The 25,938-nt window shown below is 39.7% G+C and overlaps 1 protein-coding gene across 2 annotated transcripts in view; it reads left to right on the top strand.

The window, feature by feature from the left end:
* The first annotated feature begins 223 nt into the window (after positions 1-223).
* The window catches only part of adcy5 (adenylate cyclase 5), a 95,508-nt gene continuing 69,793 nt past the window's right edge, over positions 224-25,938 (top strand). For both annotated transcript variants that reach the window (XM_086267654.1, XM_086267653.1), the window contains exon 1: positions 224-2,117. In XM_086267654.1, the coding sequence (XP_086123780.1) occupies positions 1,182-2,117 (936 nt within the window). In that variant the 5' untranslated portion in view covers positions 224-1,181. The remainder of the gene's footprint in view (positions 2,118-25,938) is intronic.

Raw genomic sequence — 25,938 nt, 5'->3', positions numbered from 1 at the left:
GAAGCGGGCCGGAGAGGCGGATCAAAGGAAGCAAACTTGGTTGAATGACCATTAAAGCAGCAATCAGCGGTAAATATGTTATGATGCCACGCTCCAAACGCACACCGAGCGTATTGTCCGAGGTGCCGGGAGCGCACTTTTGCACCGGTTAGTCACTTTGCGAAATGGCCGTGCGCAGGAGGAGTGTCGCTGCAAACCAAGTCGGGGGTGGGGGGGTCGCTCTTCAGGGATTTGAACAGTGATGGGCAGCTGTTGGACATTGATTTGGCGCAGCGGCTGACGGTGAATTGAACAGTGCGGTAACGCGGGTTTGTTTTTGGGGTTTTTTAACCATGGACGGAGAAGCTGTCTTTTGTGGCTGTCAGATGAGGAGAAGGAGGAGGAGCGGCTGACTTCTCCTCTCTGCTCAGTGCAAGTGTGAGAGAATCGTGATGCTGATTTTTGGCCAAACGTGAGGCTCCCCCGCCGCTGCCGAGCAGGCTTCAATGTTCGCTCAGTACAGGTGCATCAGGATTTGAGTGGACGTGATCAGAGCCGTCACCATGGCATTCACCTTCATATGGCATCCCACCTCCGTCTTTTCCGCCTGCAAACCGCTGACAAGGATACAGGAAACGTATCTGCACATATAACGGATTGGAATTGGCCAATTGATGCTGCTGCTTGCACTATGATCTCTGGGGAACTATCCGAGTTGTGTAATGGTTTTATTCCATTTGCAGCGCGTGCCCTGCAACCTCCGTGGATGATGGCTAATTGGGCCCAATGATGTAGAGCCAAATCCACCTGGATCTAATGTTCCCTCCTCTCGTGGCTCCCCTGTGACTTTTTGCGCATGTTCAATTGTTTTTTTTTAATTCCCAGAGCTTTTCGCTATTCTCGGCTATTGCTTTTGGTGATTTCATTTTATTTTTAAAGGCTTTTAAGGACGACTGTTTGCTTCTGAAAGTGGCGATTAAACTGACTGCTAACTTTACATTTTACAGTCAAAGCCCCCGGGCTGTCTGAAGCGTGATCAGCTATGGAAAGTTCAGCTAATAAAAGACATTTAATGCGACTCATCCTTGGGACTAAATAGTTCCCTTCCCTCTTTTAAGTGGAACAAACTTCTTTTTCCCTCCCCTGTCTCCTATAGGCTATTTGTTTAGATAACATTCTGTCACTGCATCCACTTTTCCACTATGTCCAGATCAAACAGTGTCAGCCCACCCGGAGTCGGTGCTCCCGGGTTGAGGGGAGGGACCGAGCACAGATCAGCTTGGGGAGAGTCTCAGTCTGTGGCCAACGGGTGCCCATACTCAGCAAGATCTCCGCGCAGGAAGCTCACCCGGACCAACAGCCGGTGGACGGAGGAGGATGATCTGGACCACCGGCCGCCCGGGCGAGCCTCCACGACCGTCAGCAGGGTCAGCTTCAGGTCCAGGTCGGCTTGGCAGGACCATGGAGAGGAGAGCCGAGACAACAACCGCGCGTCCTCTAAACGTCCAGACGGCGAGGTGAGACCCAAGTCCGTGGAGCTGGGTCTGGAAGAGCGGAGAGCCAAGCCGAGGACCGACGAGGAAGAGGTCATGCCCGAAGTAAACTTTTCCTTCGTGGCGTGCTGCACCAGCGTCATGCACATTTTCAAATCCAAAAAATTCCAGTCGGAGAAGTTGGAGCGGCTCTACCAGCGCTACTTTTTCCGTCTCAACCAGAGCAGCTTGACTATGCTCATGGGCGTACTTGTGCTGGTGTACACGGTCATGTTGGGCTTTCACTGCTCCGGTGGGAGATCGGGACCGAGCGTAACGTACGTGGTGGTATTTTCTGTGGCCATCTTCCTCACGCTCGTGCTCATGGTAATCTGCAACAGGAACGGATTTCACCAGGACCACATGTGGGTCGTGTGCTATGTGGTCATCCTGATGGTGTTGGTGATCCAGGTGATTGGAGTACTGCTCGTACAGCCCAGAAGTGCCTCGGAGGGGATCTGGTGGACCGTGTTCTTCATCCATGTCATCTACACTCTGCTTCCCGTCAGGATGCGAGCTGCGGTCATCACTGGAGTTATTCTTTCCGCCATCCACGTGGCCATTTCTTGGATGTTAAACGAAACGGACAGCTTTCTGTGGAAACAGGTACGTCGAAGAATGCGCTCTGTTTTTAAACGTCTGCGCAGAGATGTGAAGCCACGCGTTGCGCGCAATAACGCACATTACACACATTTGTTCAAAGCATCCCGGTGCTGAACGTTTCTCTCACGATCAAGTGAACAAAAGTGATAGAGAAGTAATAGAAATTGTAGGATAATAAATGTCACACACACACAGTGACAAGCACAGTCTCTCTGATGGGGAAAAAATGGGGGACCCTTTTCAAAGCCACTTAAATCACTTCTGTGTGAGCTCTCAAGGACAGATTGTCCAAAGTGTGTGATTCTTCATGTCAGATCTACCAAGACAATCAAAGATCAGAGAGGGTCTTTGAGTGTGGCCATTAAAAGGGTGTAAACACTTCTGCCTTCAGCTGTGATCTGATCTAGATTATCTGAAGCATCTGAGACCGCAAGTTTATTATGTTAACCAAAGTGCCTGTGTGGGGGGCTTTGTGGTTAAGTCAGGTCAGGAAACTCCTAGATGCGAAAAAACAAACAAACAAAAAAGTGAAACGTGTTTACTTGAAATATTTTTCCTTTCTCTTTTTTGTGGTTTCTGGTTGTCTTTCCAACACCGAATGACTTAATTGACAAGTTGAGCTGGTGATTGGTTAGACAAACACTTCAGTCTGAGCGAAGCCACTGGTTGGCACGGAAACAGCAGCTGGCTTGTTGCTTTTCAGTGGTGCCAGCAACTGTGGGCTCAGCACAAGTATAGCTATACAGCCAGCTTTTTCCTTTTGCAGTTAGAATTCTCTGTTTTCACTTGCCTCATAAAATCTCATTTGTTCAGCAAAACTAACAGTGCGCAAAGAGCCTGGTTTAATGCCAAATACTATCAGAAAAAGTCTGACACCTGGACATATTTCACAGTTATGAATTAAAAGAAGTGAAATCGTGATCCTTTGTTACGATATCCAAATTTATTGCATTTCATTGTTCTGTTTCATTATGACACATGCCTGAATATTCCGTATTTTAGTCTTGCCATTTTAGCTCTTACTAAACTTGATCACAGTGGGTTTGCGAGGATGGAGTTAACCCCTGTTTATTGACTTATAGCATTCATATAACAGTCTGGTAAACATCCTGTGCAGAGGATGTTTATCAAACATTTGAACATGATATAATTAGTAAAACACTGAAAACACTTTTCTAACCGCAGAGCTATTGCATATTTAGGACTAATGAAGCTATAAAGAATTAATGTGCAGCTTAAACACCTGAAATCAAAGCTGTTTAACAGAAGGGAAGGAAAAAAGTGTTTGGGCTTAGCTTTGGAAAAACTGATTTCAGATTGTTTGTTTTACATCATCTGGGCTCTTAATAAGCTTACAGCTGATAGTTTCAGGGGATCTTGTTTTATTGTTCTGCTGAGCTTCCATGTTTCCCATAACATCCAAATTCCGCTGCTGGTATTATTATCCCACTTGGACAAACGTGGGATGGATGGATGATATTATTATTATTATTAATATATATATATATATTTTTTTTACAACGTCAGTATTGCGTTCAACACATTTGTCCACATTTGGCTGGTGGACTTTATCTGTAATAAATGCACTCGTGCAAATGAGTTTAATTTTCCACCATTATTTAAAGGCACACTTAATTGTGTTGACTACTAAGCTCTATTAACTCCTAACTGCTCTCTGTTACGTGTTTGCATGGTGCCTTTTGTTGTTAACCCATTTACTGTTTTTTTTTTTCTTTACAAGGCTGTGTGCTGCTTAAACATCGTAGCTCATGTACAGTCAGCGCTCCTATAAAGATGTCAGAGTTTATATGGAGAAAGATGCCTATTTATAGCTGAAGAACCTCCACAGGGATTCATCCTTAAATCGTGAACTACAGTAAATTTGTGGATTACTTTTTTTAGAGGCCACTTTAATAGTTGGGGCATGTTCCATAATGAGGAAATCTTTATGTTATAGTGTGCACTTCCATTTTAAACTATACTGTAACTCAAAGGATGACATTGATTGCATAAAGATGGATTGCTTAAATTGTATCATAAAAGGAGAATGCAGTTTTTAAAAAAGTTAAATATGTGCTCACATGAAATTTGATGCCAGCAATATATTTCAAATAAGCTGTGATGGGACTGCAATAGACTGCAAAGTTTAATAGTAAGATAAGCATGCAGTTTGTTTATTTATTTTGGAGCCACATATGTACTGCCACCCAGATTTGAGCTTCCTTATTTCAGAAGGATGACAATAAACTACAATGTGCAGCAGCATAGCTCCATGAACTGAAAGTATTGGGTAGATATGAAACAAAATATACAACATTTTCAACGTATGCTGCGCAGGTGAAATCCTATCCATTTAAACAATGCATCCTTCAAACACCTTTTTTTGTTTTGTAGTTTTTATTGGATTTAAACCCAACATCACAACAGAACAGTGAGCAGCTGCTTATGAGTCTGGAATAAAGAGAGGCATTTGCTCCATCAGTGAAAAGTACTGGATAGAATAGCAGATACGTCTTCAGTTATCGCTTTGACAAGATTTTCAGAAAATTTGACCTCTGATGCGTGATGTCGAAGTAATGAGATTCAAATCAAATCAAATCAAATCACTTTTTATTGTCACATCACATGTGCAGGCACACTGGCACAGCACATGCGAGTGAAATTCTTGTGAGTGAGATTCAAACTCGTCCAACATTTTTAGTGCATACACCTATGATAAGAAAGCCCTATGTCACTTTGTTCTTGAGTTATTCCAATCACAAACTTGGGTGTCCATGCTGCCCGCCTGCCTGCCCGGCAGGGTGACAACAATACCGCATCAACCTTTTACGGCTATGGGGGGGGGGGGAAAGTGCATGTTTTTGAATGTATAACACAAGAAAGTCCAATGGGAGATGTTCTGTTGTTATTTTAATCCATGCTTATTAGGGGCTTTTGACATCCATCCTTCATATGCAGATTACAGATCTAGGAGAAGAGACAAGGGGTCTATCTCCAGCTCACGTCTTCTTTTGTCCTCCACTTGTCCAGTTTCTTCAAAATCCTTAAGAACACACTACACACCATGGGAGTTGCAACATTTTAAGCTAATTTTGCTTTGCTTTTTTATCTTGTTGGTGCAAAAATACTATTTTATGCATATCAAACTATGTTATCTTTGGCATTTTCCATAAAATTGATTCTTTGCTAAGGTGGCTGTTATGTGCAGACACAAGACTGGTTCATCCCTTGAGTTTAATGCCTTTTTTATGCTTGAATGATTCATAGGTCAGTGTTAAGTGGATCAACAAATAGTCTTTCCTTTGGAAATGGTCAGGTGCAAGGACTGGACTGAAAATGAGTGAATAAGTAGCCAATGTCAAAAAGAAGACCACTTTAAAAAATGACAAGAAAGTCTGGCTGCTTGGAGGAAAAACATAAAGACACGAGGGGTGGCTCAAGAATTTTGCACTATATATTCCTTTTTAATACTTGATGGATTGCCTTTAAACTGTTTCCAATTAATTATTTTGTTTAAATAGTTTCCTAATCAATGCATTCACTATTAATAGAGCATTATATGTTGTGTCTCCTTGTAGCATTGCAGTGTCGACAGCGCCGCTTTCTTCACTGAGTTTGCAATGTTCAGTGGAAGCTTTTGATAAGTCTTGAAGCAGGTTCTTATTCAAGTGGTTAACAAACAAGATGCACACATCAGAGACGGCGGTGTGTCAGAAAGAAACCTGAAGCATCAAGACTCGGGAGAGATTGAGATTGCCACACCTGTTAGATTAGCCACGGATCCTCTCCATCAGCCATGACTAAGCCCAAATGCAATGCAGCCACGCCATTTGTGGGTCCAGGTGCAAATCCTGTTGACCAGTGTTCTGAAATCTTGTGTAAAGCCTGAAATCAGAACACTGGTGGCTGATGTTGTCACGTCCACGGTTTTCAAATGACATTTTCAGCAATCTGGTGTCGATATACCCGTAAATTGTTCAGGAAAAAAAAGAAGACAAATCCTGATAGAGGGTAGATTATGATACTTTTAGGAGGGTGATCCAGAAAAAAACAGAAAAGGAAATGTCCTTGACTGTATGTGGGCCATCAGTGGTTTATCCTAATTTGGAAGGAGAACATTTAGTTTGAGTACCATGATCTCACATGAGCAGCCCTGTAAACTCCCCACCACGGCTATCACAAACACCAGAAAGGATGAACTCTTTTATGCCCTTTATTTCTTTTTGGAATCTAATTTTTGCTTATATGCAAAACTCAGACTGATTTATTAGTTTTTTTTGTGTCTGTGGCATGTGACCCCGCAAGTTTGTGTTTTCTCAAAAAGCAACATTGTCATTTGATGTGCTGATGTGAGTGTGTGGGAACGAGCTGCTGTATTTGCTGTTCTTTCCTTGCCACGCTGTTGTTTTTAGTAAATCTGTTCTCTCCTGTTTATACAGGAGCCAGCTCTCTGCTGAGTGGAACGAGTGCTGTGAGATCCTCAGATAATCGGGTTTCTGAGTCTTCTGGATTTTTTTGCAGGCAGTTTTTAAAAAACAAAACAACAACAAAAAAACAGCGAGTCAATCTTGTAATCTTTTCTAATGCTCGATTTCATGTGTGGACATTGTGGTGCCAGAAAACCCACAAGTCTGCGCGGCCAGGGTGATGTTGATTTTTATCATCCATTCATTGTGAAGTGTGTATGTGTGGTATGGCTTGTTTGGTCGAGCGAACACAATGCTGTTCAAACTCTGGTGGTGCTAGATAGCGGAGCTGGGTGGAATTGAAATGCATTTGGCCAAATTAGATTATATGTGTGGATGTAGAAAAGCAGGGGGCGTGTAAATAGAGGTGCACAATATTTGCTTTATGACAATAAATACCAGAACAGAAATTAGCTGCCTGTCCAGTGAGGTATTCATCCCTTGGATAAGTTTCATCACTACTAGGTGGCAGCTGGTAATGTTATGTGTGTGTTCTGGTGAGAGCGGCCCTCCAGCAGTGGATCTCCAAAGCAGAGCAAGAACTTCTGTCGCCAGATGTATTCCAGGACATCATTGCCAGAGTCCATCCCAGTCTGCCATGGGAGACTGAATGACACTGAGCAGTGCTGCAACAGCAGTCTGAACAGCCTGCCCATAGGGAAACACTAGAAGGGGAAAGACAGAAACGAGCTGGTTAGCAGTGACTAAACTTTTAAGATGAAAGCGAGGGGATTGCTCAATAGTAGAATGATGGTGTTATCTCAGACAGCTGACAAAATGAAAATAAATTGCAAAACTTTCTTGAGCAGCCGTGACTACACTGTAAAAAGAAACTAACATTTGCTTAAAATCTCTGCAACAAGACTCAAGATTCTTTATTTGTCACGTGCATAGTTATACGAGTGCAACACAAGTTCGAAATCTGAGATTGTACATTGTGTAGTAGTGTGTTAAAGTGTCTTGTGCAGTAGTGAAGCCAGAAGGATCAGGCTCCTCTTGAGCCTCTATGGTGTGGAACCTTCTGCCTGATTGCAGAAGCTGGAACAGTTTATTGCTGGGATGTGATGGGTCCTTCAATATCTGAGCTGCTCTAGTCCAGCATCTCCTGGTGTAAATGTCCTGTAGGGAGGGGAGAGCAGCCCTTCAGCGGTGTTCTGCCGTACGGATCACTCTCTGAAGGGCTTTTTTTTTATCCTTGACACAGCTGTTCCTGTACCAGGATGTGATGTTCTGTGTGAGGATGCTCTCCACAGCACCTGTATAGAAAGTCCTGAGGATCCCTGGAGAGACCCTGAACTTCCTCAGTTGTCGGAGATGATACAGGACATGCCAACAGTTTTTCACTCAAAAATATTAAATAGATTGGAAACCAGTCAAATCTCTTAAATAGACTTTATTAGTCGAATAACTACAACTAAAACTAATTAAGTTGTGAATAATTAGTAGTAGTACCACATAAAATTGAGTAAGTATAACTAAAAATTAGGAAATTAAGTGTTAGTGAAAACCACATAAAAATTGAGCAGATAATACTGAAATGCTTGGTAAAGGTAACTGACAGCCAGACTCATTTAATATAAAAATAGTTCCAGCATGTCCCGCCATCAGACGCTGTTAAATATGACTGGGAATCTCAACTTGCATGTAAGATAAAACTGTTGGCTGCTTAAACTGGCTAATTGTTGCCAATGAGCTTGTGAAAATGTGCCTGTGTTATGACCAACATATGACGTTCAAAGGAACTCAGTGCAAACTGAAGAAAAAGAACATACAGAAAACAAGAAAATATAATATATACACGGGAAAAATATATAAAAAAAAAACTTGCGGTAGTGTGACCGTGCCTAAAAATGTGTCATGAGTGTTCTGAGCCACATGTTCGGGGTGGCCGTAGCTCAGGTGGTAGAGCAGGTCAACTACTAACCGGAAGGTTGGCGGTTGAATCCCAGGCTCCACCAGTCTGCATGGCAAATGTCCTTGGGGAAGATACTAACCCCATGTTGCTCACCGATGCATTCATCAGAGTGTGGATGTGTATGAATGTTAGACAATAAGCACTAAACAGTTTAGAAAAAGTGCTTGGGTGAATGGGTGTGATTGGGTGAATGAATTTGTTGTATAAAGCGCTTTGAGTGCTCAGATAGAGTAGAAAAGAACCAGAGTAGAGTAGAACCAGTCCATTTACCATGTTCAAAATGCAAAAAACAACAACAACAAAAAAAGGTTGGTCAGGCTAAGACTCGTTTTCTCTACCTTGTAACTTATGAGCTCCTTTGTTAATGTTGTGAGACAATTATCAAAATTCAGCATCCCCAGGAACATTTTATCTGTGAAATTTTAAGTGTTATGGTTGTTGTATATGTTGATGTCACGATGCTGAAAATAGAAAATAGTTTCTAATTTGCTGATGTTTTGTAAATTTTTGTTTTTTCTACTGCGGCCACGTGACATTACCAGGATGGCAAAAGCTTCGGACTGAACTGGATTATGCATATAGCTTGAAAAGTCAACAACGATGCTTCATATCATTGAAGGTGACCTAACAGCGAACACCAGTAAAATAATAAGACATGGCAATAACATTTAACTATAGATGCATGTTTTGAAAAGGAAACATGCTGATCACAGATTCTTACTGTTTTGAAATTGCTTTTGAATACAGAAAAACAATCATTTTAGTGTGAATTTGACTAAAAGCTGTCTTGAAAGTAAAGCTCTTGTAGTGAAGTGCAAAAACTAAAAAGAAAAAAAAATCTTATCCCTCTCCCACTTGAAGGAAAAATGGCCAAGTTGGACAGCAAACACAAAAATTATACGAGAGCTTAGATTATGAAACAAAATCAACAAAACAATAAAAAAGGCTCATGGTTTGTTTGTTTTTTATCCCCCAGTAAGTTACACAATAACCATCATGACACAAGGACGAGCTCAGACCCTCCCTCAGGCTAATGACCTGCATGACAAACAACTTTCAGGTTATTGTTCGTTTTTAGTACAATTACCTTTTGCTTTTTTAAAAGATGGTCCAAAGATGACTAAATAACTAAACCTTTTGATGAATATGCCCATCCATTTAAGAAGTCCCGTGATTAGGGGTGGGCGATATAAACGATATACGATAGAAACTGTATAAATTTGGCCAAGGATAGATTTTGCGATAGCGCATGTTGATGATGTCATCGAGCTGCGCCTGTTTTGGCCGAAAGCAGTGGCTAAAACCATTATCATCTGCAAATTATGCCGACAGTCATAGCAAAGAGATGAAACACTTTTGAAATATGGGGAAAGCCAAAAACTGCACTTCCTCCACTTCCGTAACATTGATTCATTAATGTTGAATTCTCTCGCAGCTGTTCTGTTCCCATGTTGTTGCAGTATATTGATAACTAACCTCGTATTGTGGATGAATAATATCAATAGTTCTCCTGACTGAAGTTTGGCCCGTGTTGCCTGCTATGCGATTGCATTTGTCCCTGACCACCAGAATCCCTCACGTTAACTTTTATCGAGTGGAAAAAAAAGTTGGCGTTCATCCTCCAGCTTCACTGTGCTAATGTTATGCTAACATAGCTGTGTCGCTAGCAATCACGTAGCACAACATTATATACCAGGTAGTCCAACTTCAGTAACCCTGCAAACACCACTGCTGTTTAGTTTTCTGTCTTCATTTATGTTGGAAGTGATAACAGAGCTGTACGTTTGAATTAGTTTCAAAAATCTCTCAGTCAGAACATGGTATGTCATGTTTAGGTGGAAACTAGCGAGCTAACTTCCTGTTAACTTCTAACTCCGTTAAATTTAATAAATTCTGTTTTCATGGATGCCTGGATGTTAAACTTAATTGTTACACCTGGTAAAGCAGCAACGCTGATGATTTTATTAAAGATGAAAATTTAGACCGTTTTTTATGGGGCGCCGTTTGTAAAGTGAAACATGCTGAAATCAACGGCAACATTTTTCCACATTTAGCTCAAAACCTTACAAAAACATATTTTTTCGAGTAATTTTTTACAACATTTAGTAAAATATTTGTAACTTTTCATCAAATGTTAAATATTAAATCTAAATATTATATTTAAATCTAAATGTTAAATGTCAAATCTAAATGTTAAATGTCAAATCTAAATGTTAAATCTAAATGTTAAATGTTAAACCTAAATGTTTAGGCTAATATGCAAATGTATTGTACGGATCAAATACCAAAATAAAAGCTTCCCGAAAACCTCTGGTGCAAAATTGTGTCTGTTCTCTTCCTCGCTTCTCCCCGCCATGTGCTGCTTCACTTCTTGCCTACGAGCATGTCCAGCAAAATCGCTGGACATGTGCTGCAGCGATTGTGAAGTGGAGACTGCAGCTGCTAAGAGTGCACTACTGCTAAACCTTTGGATGGCCGACAAAACGGATCTTCCGATGTTTTCAGCTAAATCGCCGGACGTGCTTTCTCATGGTCGGGTTATGGCTGAATTCCAGTGGAATGACGGTCCCGCCATAATAGACGTTCCAGCCATGTGTTCCAGCCCTAAACCTAACCTTATCTAACTATAACCTTATTCCTAACCTTTACTAGCAGTTAAATGACGTAAAATAGTGTTTTCCAAAGCGATTTTTAGAAAATGAACGAACGTGCAGATTGAGTCCAAACGGTTCTCATGTGCTCTCCTTTTTCCGTTGCCGTAATTTAGGAAAGTGTTGGGTACCCGAAAGCATAAAATGTTGACAATTTGTCACCTAGCGAAAATTATTATGCTTTGGGAGTGAGAACGTGTCTGACCACTACCGGCACACTTTTGCACCGGAGGTTTTCGGAAAGCTTTTATTTTGGTATTTCCGCTGATCCGTGCAATAAATTTGCATGTTAGCCTAAACATTTAGATTTAACATTTAGCATTTAGATTTAACATTTAGATTTAGATTTAAATATAATATTTAGATTTAACATTTAGATTTAAATATAATATTTAGATTTAACATTTAGATTTAAATATAATATTTAGATTTAACATTTAACATTTAGATTTAAATATAATATTTAGATTTAACATTTAGATTTAAATATAATATTTAGATTTAACATTTAGATTTAACTATAATATTTAGATTTAACATTTGATTTAAATATAACATTTAGATTTAACATTTAAAATTCTGTTTTAAAAATGAAAAGTTACAAATATTTTACTAAATGTTGTAAAAAATGACTTGTTTTGAGCTAAATGTGGAAAAATGTTGCCGTTAATTTCAGCATGTTTCACTTTACAAACGGCGCCCCATCCGTTTTTAACTCTTAGTGTTCGTTTGACTTTGGGACCTGAAATGGACGGAGTTTTGGACCCAGATTACGCCGCGAAGCTCCTCACTACGGCAGCCGTAATGCTCTGACAATCCATCAAGCAGTGCTGCTTACCAAAGTTGTACTAAAACATTTTTTAACAGATTTCTGCACGCCAAAATCGGTTCGAGGTCAGTAAGCACAACCAGAATTCATACATAAGGCACAATCTCGATTTTTGAGAAAATTAAAGGATTTTAAGTGTGCCTTATAGTGTGGGAAACACGTTATACAGAAGAAAAGAATATATCGTGATATATATCGTTACCGCACATGCTTCAAATTATATCGCGATATGAATTTTAGGCCATATCACCCAGCTCTAGTCCCATGCTTTAGGAGTAGTTTGGTGAAATATTGCCATCTACAATGCAAAGAGGTGATTTTCAGTTTCTGATCCTTTACTGAAAGGGATCCAGGATCCAACTCTAGGAATCATTTTTGATATACCTTAAAAGTATATGTGAGATTCTTGGGGTATTTTAGATCTGGAGCACAGGAGCACGTCCCTGAAAGCAACAGGCTCTGCTGAGATCCCTGAGATTACTGAGCACAGTCCTGCCCTAAATAACCATCCCTACATCAGTAGGTTTGACTGTCCCGTCTCGGTTTTGCAACAGGTAAGTCTTCATCACCTCCTCAGCCAAAGCTTCTTGAACACAGACATCAACAGCATCCTCCTGTAGACATAACAAAGAACCTGAGTAAGCTTACTTTTATCCCACATATTTCAAGATATGGACACACAAAAAAAGTGTTTTTCACATGAAATGTGAAGCTACTTGGTAACAAGCTCTCCATTCTCTTATCTACGTCGTAGCTTTAGTTTTTCAGATTTTAAATTAAAATTGAAAATAGTCATTATTTAGAGCTGATATTTGTATCCAGAATCTAAAAAATCAGCAGAAAACCAACATTAAATCTTTGCTTGACATCATTATGTTGTTCTTGCATGAAGCACTATAATATCTTGGGGGTTTTTTTTGTTTGTTTGTTTTTTTGTTTGTTTTTTTGCCTGTCCCGTTTGGATCTTTAGCCATCAGAATTGTTGTCTGAAGGCCAAGAAAGAGAGCAGCACAGCTCCTCCCAAAAACCCTCAGTGTCTATATGCATTTAATATCTACTATAATATCTTGTTAACTTGATTTCAGAATTAACACATCAATCCTCATGAAGTACTTTGAGTATTTACCTTTATCTCCTCCGCTTGGTGTAAGGACTGGACTTTCTTCTCTTAGCATCAGGCTACTCTCAGTATAAGTGTATTTTCTAAATGGCTTTAATTGGTATAAAAACAGTGCTAGGTGTTAGTGATGTGGGCCTTTTATATTAGATGACAATAAAAACCTTGACATGCTGCCCATACTCATCATCCAAATGGTATAAAGCCACAGACTTGGCCCAAGCAGCGTCAGCCCAACTTACCTGTGACAGCTTATGTTTATGGCTTTCGCCCATACAAAAGAACATGTAACAACCTTTTCATTATTTTTTTAAATTTTTTTCACTGATAGGTAAAAGTCCAGTTTCCTCCAACATACACGTTGTGCCGCGACGCCAAAAGACAGCTGAAACGTATAGATGCCAATCTCTTAAATGTTTTGACTCTGTTTCAAACAGTTTTATTTCTCTGAAATAAATGTAAATAAAATACCTTACACACAAAAGCATCTCTTACATTTTTAGACATCTATTTCAGTATATCAGACTCAACTAATCACTTAAGTGATATTCAGAGTTTTAATCAAGGTCATCTAACTTTTAATTATAGTGATATTTACTAAACCTCTGAATTACTTTTTAGAGTGTACATGCCTGCCCGAGGATAGCCTATGTGTGGGAGCGACAGCATGCATGTTCGGTTAAGTCATTGTTTCTGAAACTGCAGGGCTGGCCCGACTTGTGGGATGTGGAGCCACTGCAGGTGGAGGACCTGGAGCGAAAATGGATTTGTCCTGTTATACATAACACTCTTTGTGACGCTGCACCACAGCCTCCTAAGCTGTCATATTTGCGCGTACCTGACAGCATATATGCTGATACCAGCCTGTCTGTGATAGGCCAGACATCCGTGTCCAGAAAGCAGTCACTGGTGCTGATATCAGTGTTCTCAGTGTCAGCGTTTGTGGTAACTCAGCAGGTAAACCAGCTCATCTACTAATTGGGCCGTTGGTGGTTCAATCCCTGGCTACTCCAGTAATCATGCCAAAGTATCCTTGAACAAGAAGCTGAACCCTGAGTTGCTCCCAATGCAACTGTCACTAAGATATAGAACATAAAAAGTGTTTGTGTGGATGAATCAGCGATGTTGTATAAAGTGTTTGAGTAAAGAAATCATTGTGCTTCATGTAAAGATGCAGCCGAGACTGAGTGTTGATTTTTGTTGTGCCGCTCTTTGCTCTACATTATCAAAACTTGGCACACAAGGTGGAATGAAATTGTCGTTCGCTATGCACTTGCCAGTAAATGCAGCCAGGAGCTGCCATCCTGCCACAAGAAATAGATAAATTTGATGATTTTTCTTTTTTTTAATAAACTTGCATTATTTTTTTAGCCCCAGCTGATGCCACTTAAGACACTTTGTCACTTCACATAGTTCCCTCTGGAGCCACAAAAGGTGTAAAAAACCCAAAAAACTTTGACGTGCACGATTGTTTCTGTTCCTTCTTACTCTCCTCTGTACATCACTTATGAGGAACACTGTTATTAGCCTGTGTTCACATACAATGTGTTGCTGGTTCCACTTACCTTGTACTCAACATTCTTAACATAAGTTGTGGGATTTCTCATGAGCTCCTGAGATACTTCCTGGGTTTGTTTACTGAGCTTCCCCCCCTTAGAGTTTAAGGCTGCTGGAGTGAAAAGCACTCTTTCCATTCTCTGCTGCTCGCTCTCCAAGCGCACAGAGGAGGGCATGTAAGCAGACCAGTCCTATATTGGCAGAATTCCAGTGGCAACAGGGTTTCTGTCTATCTGATTGAATTGCCTGTTGCTCGTAATGTGTGGAAATTGAAAACAGATGTCCACATTGTCCTCCTTCCTTTACCTGCCTTGTTACATCCATCCCTTCTGGTCCTGACCTGTTTCCGAACAAGCTTTTAATTTCCCTCGTCCCCTGCGGACAGACTTTTATCTACTTTCCTTCCCCAGAACTAGCTGGAGCGATGAGATAGAAGTGGCCCCTGGGAAAATTTTCTAAATCAGAATCTAAACATCAGATTTCCCATGGCAAGGTTTACTGCCTTGTCTCCATCCCCTGTGGCAGCATCCAAATCTATAGTTTCAGCTGCTTTATGTTTTGTTGTATTTGAGAATGCGAGCACCCTGAGGCTGAGGAGAGCGACGGACGATGATGCCGTGTCGGTGATTGTATTTGAACTACACGTGGATGTGGGGCTACCTTGAATGAGTAGCTATCAGAGACCACTGCTGATGTACTCTCCCGAGAGTCCAGAAAAACTGTGCTCAATACTCCTGTAACTTAGCAACAGCTTCTATTTCACAAATATCCACCAACTTCTCTCAGTGCTTTCCTGGGAAAGCTTGAGCATTTTGACCTGGCCTGCGCGTCATTTTGCCTGCTGGGTCATAATTTCAGTAGAAATCTTGAGAAATGGCCATACACGTTTTAAAGATACAAGTTTGGATTTAGGTGGACAAATACGGTGTGTATTTTTTCTTTTTTGTCATATTATGTCTAAAGACCAATGATGACGTGTGCGTTTTTTCATTTCGTTGCTTTCCTGACAGTAGAATTTTTTTCTCTTAGCTTCTTTGTGAGGTTTTTGTAGGACTTCAGGATCATAAAAATCAACCTGGAGAAAATTCATCACAATGTAAACGACCCCTCCCCCTTTTCTTTCACATATCAAATTTATTTAAGTGGCTGCTGGAGCTCATCCCAGCATTCAGAGGTGAGGAGATGGTACAACCAGGACAGGTCACCAGTCTGTCTCAGGACTAACACAGAGAGACAACACTCACACCTAGTGACCATTTAGAATCGCCATTTAACCCAACTCCACTACCTGCACATCTGTGGGAGGAAGCCGTAGTATCCAGAGAGAACATGCAAAAGAATCCTTCTGATCATTATTGTCCTAATCAGCACAGTCTTATAAATTTGGCCATTCCCACAGAAGGTTTCTCTAACAGCAGCTAACAACAGCACTTACTGACATAAAATTTCAGGATGTATTCAGTATCGCTGTCATCAGTCAGAAGTCAGCTTCACTGACTTGTCAGCTTGTCTCAGACTCCTTTCACAAAGTTTTACAACCTCCTCCAGAATAAAGAAATATGGACACTACTCACCCGGCATTGACAACTGAGATAAAGAGCAGACAAGACGCTGCCCAGAGTCAATTTCTTATCTGAGTGAACTCACTGCAGATGAATGGAGTTTTTGAAGTGACTCAGGGTTAAAAACATAAAATATTTAACTGATCTTATTTGTTTTTAATGCCTTATTTATTGCTAATTGTTGATATTATTCACATTTTTTAAAAATAAAGTGTGTATAGTGCTTTTATGGAGTATAGTTTAAATTGAATGCTTTTGATCACTCTTGGCTGACTAAAACATATTTGTACAGCATTATGTTCCAGCTAATCAAGGCATTTTTCTTACTTGTGCTGAATGTCACAAGGCAAATTAGTCCAAAGTTTTAGCACTGGAGCTAACTATGGATGGAAACATAGACCAAATGCTGGACACAGCCGTGCCTCCATAGTCTAGGAGGACTAATAATGAAAGATTCTGCTTCCTTTAATGTCGGTATGTTGCTGTAATTACAGAAGCATCATTTGACAGAGAAATATAAAACTGATTGATAGTTTCCTCCTTATTTACACTGTTGCGTTTCCACTGTGGTGAGCTGAGTGGAAATACTTGGGATCTTCATTGCTTCACTCTGCTCATTTGACATTCATTAGCTTTAATTAGTTTGTTTGCAATGTTGCAAATCAGACTCGGGGCAATAGTATTTTCAGGGGAAATTAAAAATAATTATGATATACTCTCAATCATGCAATTCTTTATAGCAAGGCAAGGTAATTACTCTGAGGGCTTGTGTTGTAATCATGTATTGATTCTTGCTGACCAGAGCATTTTTGTGATGATTATTGTTGTTGTTCTCTTCTTTTGTTATGTGAGGAAACAGTTATAGATCATAATTTTAAGCAAAAACAGGTCTTTTCCAGTCTGATGACTGAAGCGAATTACAGCTGTTGTCAACTGTTTTTCATTCGTTTGAGCACTGATAGCATCTTATGCATCTTTATTTGACCTCCACGTCAAGAACCAAGTTAGTTTATCCACATATCTGTATCAGCCTGCAGCTTATTTTCAGTGTTAACTACCTGTGCTAAACAGACCCCATGTTTATGTTTCATCACAGCTCTGGATATCCTCCTTAATCCTTCCAAAGCATAATCAGCCACAATCAGGTCTGTGGCAGCAGGAGTGTTCCACTGGGAATATAACAGTTCTCATGATATTAAGCTCAGAGTTGTAGGTTTGAATCTCATTAAACTTGATCAGTCTAAGCTTTGAATAAGTGGCTGTATAGCGTAGTGGGTTACACATTTGCCCAGCAAGCACAAGTTCTCTGGTTTGATGCTGGGAGGAGACATAAAGTCATTTATTTAGCAGCTTTTTTTAAGCATCAGATGCAAACCTAAAATATGCTTCAGATAAGCAAAATTAAATTTAAAAATTGTGTTAAAGAACATTGTGGTGTTTTTAAAGCTGGAGTCAAGATTTGCACCAAGATTTGCCAAAAAAAACTTTATTCTCTGTCTTAATTGCAAACATATGAATGAAAGAGAAGCTAAAAAACCTTTTCACCTTGGCAGGGGAAGAAGGTTTACAGGTAATTATGCTTGACAGATAGTTAATCGGGAGGAGAGGTCTTGAACTAACGGTTATTATCAGTAAGACAACCTGAAAGTTCACACAGTTACTGTGAAATGAAGCATTAACGCAGGCAGACTGACTTTAGTCTAGTTAAAAATGAAGCTCCATCATTTTTTTCTGACTTAGCTCAGCACTACTTTGTTTCTACTTAAAGCAGTTCCATCATTTGTGTGTGTGTGTGTGTGTGTGTGTGTGTGTGTGTGTGTGTGTGTGTGTGTGTGTGTGTGTGTGTGTGTGTAAAACTATAACACTATTAATGCTTTTATTATTTTTTAGTGTTGGATGCAAAAGACATAAATATGTGGAGTGGAGTTAAAGAAATACTGAACCTGAGGTTGTGGTGTTTTGAGGAACACTAGTTGTTTGCAATAATACTGCAGACACTTGTATATCTGCTTTAACATGTAGCAAGCTGTTATGCACCTTTTACTCATCTCATTAGATATGACTTTTGAAAATGCTGTTAAAATGCAAGCATTTCATTTTCAGCAGAGGCTACAATGTGTGTACATTTTTGGTGCCAAAGTACACACCATGGTCCAGTGGCTTGCAGAACTACCTTTAGCAGAAATAACTTGTCAGTCTCATACGTCACTGTGGAAGAATTTCGGCCTGCTCTTCATTACAGCGTTGCATCAGTTCATTCAGATCTGTGACTATTTGTTTATATGAAGCTCCCAGCCGAGCTTTGACTGACTTTGCTATGCAGAGGCATTCATGGTCAATTACTTGACGGTGCTGAGGCCATGACACCACTGCCACCATGCTGGACAGCTGGAATGAGGTGTTTGTGCTGATGTGCTGTGTTTGGGTTTCTCCAGAACACGGCACTTGCATCATGGTCAAACATTCTGAAAGTCTTGCAATTTGTTCAGATGCAACTTTGTAAAACTAAACAGTGCTGCCTTGTTCTTTTTAAATTAAAGAGGCTTTCTCCTGGGAACTTCACCAAACAAGCCATATTTGTCCAGCATTTTTCTAATCGTACTCTCATGAACTTTAACATCTAACATGCTAAGTGAGCTCTGTAGAATGTGAAATGTAGCTCTTGGGTTTTTTGCAATTTCTCTGAGCAGCAGAAGGTTTAAGCTTGGGGTGAATTTGCTGGGACGTCAGTTAATAGGAAGATTGGCAACTATGTTTTCCACTTCCTAGACTGATGGCCACAGCAATGGCTTCTCTAAGATGATTGTGGATGTTTTTCCTCGGCATTGTGTTAGCACACACCTGAATGCTCACACTTGCTTATGATCAAATTATGAAGTGCATTTGATCAGCAGCAGCTTGCCTTGAACTAAATCCAGTCAGTCAGAATCATTTTGAAATGATGTTTATCACAGAAGGGCGCAGCACAGGTTTTAGCTGCCTATAACAGGGGTTTGAGGTAATGCTGTCATCTCCTCCTTATTAAAATAGTTTTATTCTACCCCATCCGTCACAAAAACCTAACTAAAATGCGACATTTAGAACAGTAAGGTGTTCCAGCCTGTATTCAGATTAGCAGTTAGTGTCTTGCCAAAGGATAGTTGACATGCAGACTGGGGCAACCAGGGATCAAACCACCAACCTCCCAGACAGTTGGTAACCTGCACTACCTCCTGAGCCACAGCCACCCCAACCTCTGTTTGTTTAAAAAGAGGAGGTGGAATATGTGTTGAATTATTTTACCCACTGGAAACAGAATTTCCACGACAAAGCCAAAAATAATAATAATAATAGTAATAATAATTTTTGATTGGGTGGGCAAAATCTAGGAAACCCTAACCATAGCTGCCACCTGCCTGATAGCTCACAGTTTAAGCTCATATGTCAGTGGCATTCGGAGCTTTGTGGATCATAGAATTTAAAGGATTATGCTGGCATGGGAAATTTAAATGACATAAAAATCCTCTCCATTCAATGAGCTATTTTTCTCCTGCTTTCATGGGACATTTCTGTGTGTTTACTTTGGTTACTGTCAGACATGAGAATGTTATTTTATGTCTCAGCCTTGTTGAGTCTGTGGTAATTTGCGTGGTTAGCATAACTTACTGATGATGGTTTAAAGTGATGATGTAACCCTGTAGTTTTTTTAGACTATCAGTAAAACGCTTTCCATTTCTCTGTAAGGCGTCTAAAGGTCACTGAGATGCAATAAAGCTGTCCAAACTTTACCCACACGATAAACAAAGAAGAGTACATGAAGATTTATCAGAGAAAAGAAAGGTAGTTATACAATAAGTGGTAGATGTGGAGCGAGAATGGGGTTTAGTTAGGTTAAAAGGACTCACGCCTTCTTCATAATATGGGCTTTATTGGCTACACGTTGAATCTCCTGTGACATTAAAACACATTCTATTGTTTCTGCCTTTATACTGGCATAGGTGACACTACAAGTAGACTGGAGAATGAGTTACACTCCAAGGAGTCTCACCTTTCAAAAGGTGTTTGTTCCTTAGGGTTTCTGTGCAGAAGCTAACACATTTGCAGTCCTCTGCATACTAAAAGCTAACGAGTGACAGCGCTCGCAATCCCACTTCCTGATGGAGAAGATATGTAGAGCCTGTGATTGGTTGCTGTGAGAATTCATATCTGTGCGGCTGTGTTGATTGCAACGTTTTATTAGGTAGGTAGGTTCACAGTTTAGTAAGGGTTTTGCAGCTGCCTAGATATATGGTTTAGATTCAAAACAAAAGTATAGATCCAGTGTTAGTCTGGGATTACGGTTTGTGTAGCTGAGTGATCCAGTTACTCAGAAGAATCATAAGATATAAGTGCAGATTATGTCTTTGGTTTGATACCCACAGTTCTACTTCAGTTTGTCCAGTAATTTCTGGTTCAAAGCTTAGAGTGGTCATTTGTGTGTTGTGCTGTATGAAAAGGTTTTATATAAATGCTGCTTCTGTGAGGACACGTCATTTCTGGCTACATTTTGTTAGCGGCTTTCATCGCCGACTTGCTGTATGCTATCAAATAGACACTGAATATGTTTTTTGTTCTTAATCTACACCTTTCTAACAGTCACAGCAGGTTTCCTTTCCCAGTCATTTTTGGTAATTAGTAATAGAGGCTGTACAAAGTGCAGATAGACCATGAAAACATCCAGCGTTTCCAGCCAGAGTCTTAGATGTTTTTGTGATAGAGCTTTTCCGCTGCCTGTTCTCCACAGATTAGTTTGCTAGCCTCATACATTCGACACCTTAAAAATAGTTGGTCATGTGCCTTTTAGTTTCTCCTTCAGGACTCTTATCATGGGACTGTTGACACTGAGGGTTCTTTGTGCTAGATTAATAAAAGCTCTACCAGTTCTTTGATCTGCTCTTCAGTGATGGGGGAACCATTATTCTTGATGAAGTGTTAGCAAAGAAAACGACATGTGACATTGCTCGCTCTATTGTTTTTCACTGATAACAGAATTTCTGCAACAACAGATGTCAGTCCTCAGCCAGTGACACTGCTGCATATTTGGCACAGAGCAGAGCACATACTGACACGATCGGTTGCATTGTGTTGTTGTTTTGTCTAAACTGTGAGGCTACAGGTTTAGTCACTGTTTTGTTTCTAAAGTATCACTCTGTCTCTTAGAGGTAGAAATTACTAGACACCCCATGATACACAGCAAATCCAGCATGTCCAAATTAACACTGTCGGATTTGATTTCAACACTATTAAAGTGTCTATATGGGTCCACACCAGAGAGTGTTAATTTAACTCTTTTTGGAGAGTTGGTACGTTAACTCTGATTTAGTGTTAAACACCAAATCTGTCTGGAGTTGATAATTTAACACTTGGTGTTAAGAGTTTATATATTAACTCTCAAAGAGTATTTTAGTTTAACTACGTAAGAGTTATCTTCTAATTCATTCTAAAAAGCGGGAATTTTACTGTTCTGAACTTCTAGAAATTTCTTTTGGAAATAAACATTTACTAAAAAGATGCAATGGTTTTTGAAAAACATTTATTCTGAACTGTGCACCACAATTTCAAAACATTTTCTGAAAGATGTAACAGTGTACATGTTCTCACTTTCATTAGAATTGTGTTTATCAAAAGGTCTGACATAGGTGAGCTGGTAAATGCAAATAACAGCATTCTCAACACTTATTTCTTCAATACAATATGCATGTCCTTCATTCATCCCTTTGTGGAACTTCAACGCACTTCTGCTCTCCCCCATATTCCATCTTCACAAGCATATCCTGTGCGAAGATTGAATAAAAATTAGTTGACACTAATTAATGGCACAAATAATCCAGTAAACAATTGCAGCACAGTAAAAAAAAAAAGGAATCCTCTTTGAGCCAGGTAATACTGAACTAAATGTAAAACCTCAACCTTTTTCATTTTTACCTAAACCGTGTGCACAAAACTCTGGAGGGATCTAAATGCTAACGTAGAATCCAGTCAGGACGTCTGCTACTGCTGTTTGCTCGTTTGTTTTTTTTATGGGCGATCGTTTTCAGGCTTCAAGTAGCACCATTATACCAACATTTCACATTCTAGACATTGTTTTAGGTGTATTTGACCAAAAGTTTGACTGAAAATTCACATGCAAGCTTTTTTTCAAGGCTGTGGTATTTGCCCGCAAACAATACCTTTCAGCTAGCTAAAACAGAATATTATGCTATCAGCGAGCAACATGGCTAATGCCTTTCACACAGCTTTGTCTCAACTCCAAAGAGCCACAGAAGTAAAAGCTAATAATAATAATTGAAACAATCTTTGAAAAAATGACTTACCAAGCATGGCAAACAACTCAAATATGTAGAGCAAAATGTTCTGAAACGGCTTCACTTCAGCTTCGATTGGAGCCGTGCTGGGGGCGGAGTCTGTGAATTTACTCTGTTGGTGTCATAGCCCCTGTGGGAGTTCAGAGTTAAGAGGTCAAGAGTTAATGTTTCCATTGAACACCTCCAGATTTGACAGAGAAACACTCATTTTTAACACTCGATTTTAACTACTATCATTTTACACCTCAGAGTTACATTAAAAGAATGTGACTCTACTTAGAGTAAAATTAACTCTACTTTTGCAAGGAGACTATTAACACCAAAAAATTTAACACTTTTCAATTTGCTGTGTAGAATTGCAATTCTTAACTCACGATACTATATTATTGCACTTTTTTAACATTTTGTGATGTGCTGACTAAATGTAATCTTTTTCTGATAAAACAGCAGTTAACTGTGATAAATTGTAGAAAATCACATATCTGTTGTTGTCTACAGTTGCGCTCAGTTACAAAGACTCATTCAGACTGATGGCAACATTTTGGCATCTGTCTGCATTTATAAATTAAACTGTAATCAACAATCTCACAAATAGTGACTGCAGTCAGTTCAAGTGACTGTTTTCACAAAGGTTGCCTCCTATCACTCACCCCCAGTTAGGGCTGTTCGATATAACGATATATATCGGATGACGATATAAAAACGTCGATCGTTTCATTTTACGCTATCATTTGTTTCGTGGTGTCACAAAATAAACTGTTTACGGCAATATTTTTTCATGGTTTTAATGGTCACTGTAGTGGCTATATTAATTTCTTAAAGTTCTCTCTTTCTCTTATGGTAACAAGCCAGGGTAACAGCATCGCGTGTCTGCTTGTTTATGTTCCACGTAAACCTTTCACAATAAAGCTCAAGATCCTGTTGAGACTTTTCAAAATAAACTGAATCACGTGAAAGAGCAGATTATTTACGGATGAGAAGTAAAAAAGAGCCGCCAGGTGCTAAAAAATAAACCTTAGACTCAAACATTAGAACAGGCTTTTTCCCCGCAGCACGCCGTGTAATAAATACTCACAAAGAAAACGGCGGCCGTTACAACTTATGTCTAAAAATGTATCGTTTCATGCATCGGTTAAAACACTCGAGTCCAGGTACACGACACGCAGCTGGAAACACTTCCCGCAAGTCGAGCTGCCCGAGATTCACAGAATTTACAGAAAATGTTACATTTTTGTGATTTATATCGTTATCGGGACGATAGAATTCTTATATCGGGATATGAGATTTTGGTCATATCGCACAGCCTTATGCCCAGTGTTGGTCAAGTTACTTGAAAAAAGTAATTAGTTGCTAATTACTGATTACTTCTCCATGAACATAATCCCATTACTTTAGCTTATTTTCAAAAGTAATTAGTTACTTTATTACTTAGTTACTTTTTAAAAACACGATACACAACCTGAATATGCTATAAAGCAACAGACCTTTCAGCTCAATTCTGTTTTTTCTGAATAATCTGTCATAGAAAATGTAATCAAGTGAAAAAGTCTCTTTTTAAAGATCCATTTATTAGTTTTAATCTTTTAACTTTATGCACATTCCATCAATCAAAAATGAAATTATATGCAACAGTCTTTGACTTGAAGAAATGTGTCTAACATTTAAACCTATTTTCTGCACATTCCAGCATATAAAATAAAATAAAAGGCACTTGGCTCACAGAAAGTTAAGATGAACTGGTGAATACACTCAGTCTTTCAAATAGATGCAAGTAAAACACAGCAAAAAATAGATAAAAATCAAAGATTCAACGGCACTAAGTCCTGTCACTCTTAAATCTATTGTCACCTGTTTAGCAGGAGTGGGGCGGGTGGAGGTTTGCCTGGTGCCGCAGCGGTCATGTGAGTGGGAGGATCCGGGGGTTTCTCTGTGAATTTCACATTCCCGTGGCAGCGTGCTAGGTGCTGCTCAGATTTGAAGTTTCACTGTGCAGCAGACGCCAATGTTTTTGTCCCTTTTCACGGACTCAAACTCAAAGTAATGTCAGTACTTCCGAGCTTTAAACGCCGCATGGTCGTACTCTCTCCCGCACTCCACATTATCCATTGTTGATCTACACACGTCTGTTGCTGCCATGGACGTCGCACACTCGTATGTCATTGTCAAGAGACACTCTTACAAACAAAATCACGGTTTAGTAACGCAGCATGCTTGCGGGAAAGTAACAGTAATCTAATTACTGTTTTGCAATATTAATCCCTTACTTTGCTCGTTACTTGAAAAAAGTAATCGGATTACAGTAATGCTTTACTGCCCATCTATTTACTCACCACAAGTTGCAATCGGCTGCAGAATGTGAAAAAGTTCATTAGAAACACCAGCCAGCCCTCTTGTTTCTAGTAATCTAAGAATCCTTCCATCCATTCTCATCTAATCCAATTCAGATCTGAAGGCTATCCGAGCTACCAGCTATTCCAAGAGTATTTTAACTTATTTAATAGAATATCGATATTTGGTTTCCCCATATTGATACAATATCCTCACACAACTATCACAATGCCGTGCTCTACTAATTTGTCTTTTTTTTTTCCCCTCACCACTTCTGTCTCTAAAGATTTAGACAACATAGTAAAGTGGCCTCAGGCCTTTTAGTCTTTTTCAAACGTTCTGGATAATGTAACTGTGTTTCTTGACATCTAAATAAACACAATAATTAGTTTTGCCATCGAGATAAATTCAGCACTGTTTGCTGAAAAGTAAACATTTCTCAGATAAAATGTCTCATGCAAGAGGAGCACCATGTTTCAAGCAGTTTATCTTAACTTTATGTGAGCCAAGTGCCTTTTAAACAGTGCGCGGAGGTTAAAAGCACTATAAAGTGCTAATATTCCATTGGATCCATGGCTTCTGCTCACTTACTTGACCTCATATCACAATCTGGTTGAAACCAAAACGTTTCCTAATGGCGACCAATGCTAAAGCTAAAGCCTGCCAGTTCCAGTTTCTGTAATCTTTGAACAGATAAATGAATGTGGATGTGCAGAATCTGTGATCAGAAAGCTTTCTATTAATCCATGACCTTTTCAGCAGGCGTTGGCTGCACATGTGTGAAGAGCAAAAGAGGAATTGCATTTGCCAAAATGCATTCTTAAACCCATTAGCGAACTAGTGTGATGACGACTACGCTTTTTAAAAAGGACCTGGAGACTGCAGGAGTTTGCGTTTGAAAGCAGTGTCTCGCTTTGTGTCATGGTTTGTCAGGTTGAACTCGGGAATGATTGTTCAGTGAGTTTATTTAGTGTTGGTGCAGATAGTGCTAAAGTCCAATATGTACCAAAATCCAATGGAAGGAAGGTTCTGTGTATGCAAGTCCCCGATCCTCTCAGTCTCCTGAACAGAATCTC

The sequence above is a fragment of the Aulonocara sp. 'chitande type north' Nkhata Bay genome, linkage group LG16, assembly GCF_057382095.1.
Source record: "Aulonocara sp. 'chitande type north' Nkhata Bay isolate Kocher_YH1m ecotype deep benthic linkage group LG16, A_spYH_male_GT1.1, whole genome shotgun sequence".
Classification (NCBI taxonomy): Eukaryota; Metazoa; Chordata; class Actinopteri; order Cichliformes; family Cichlidae; genus Aulonocara; species Aulonocara sp. 'chitande type north' Nkhata Bay.
Note: the sequence above shows the minus strand (reverse complement) of the source record. Positions and strands in the feature narration are given on the sequence as shown.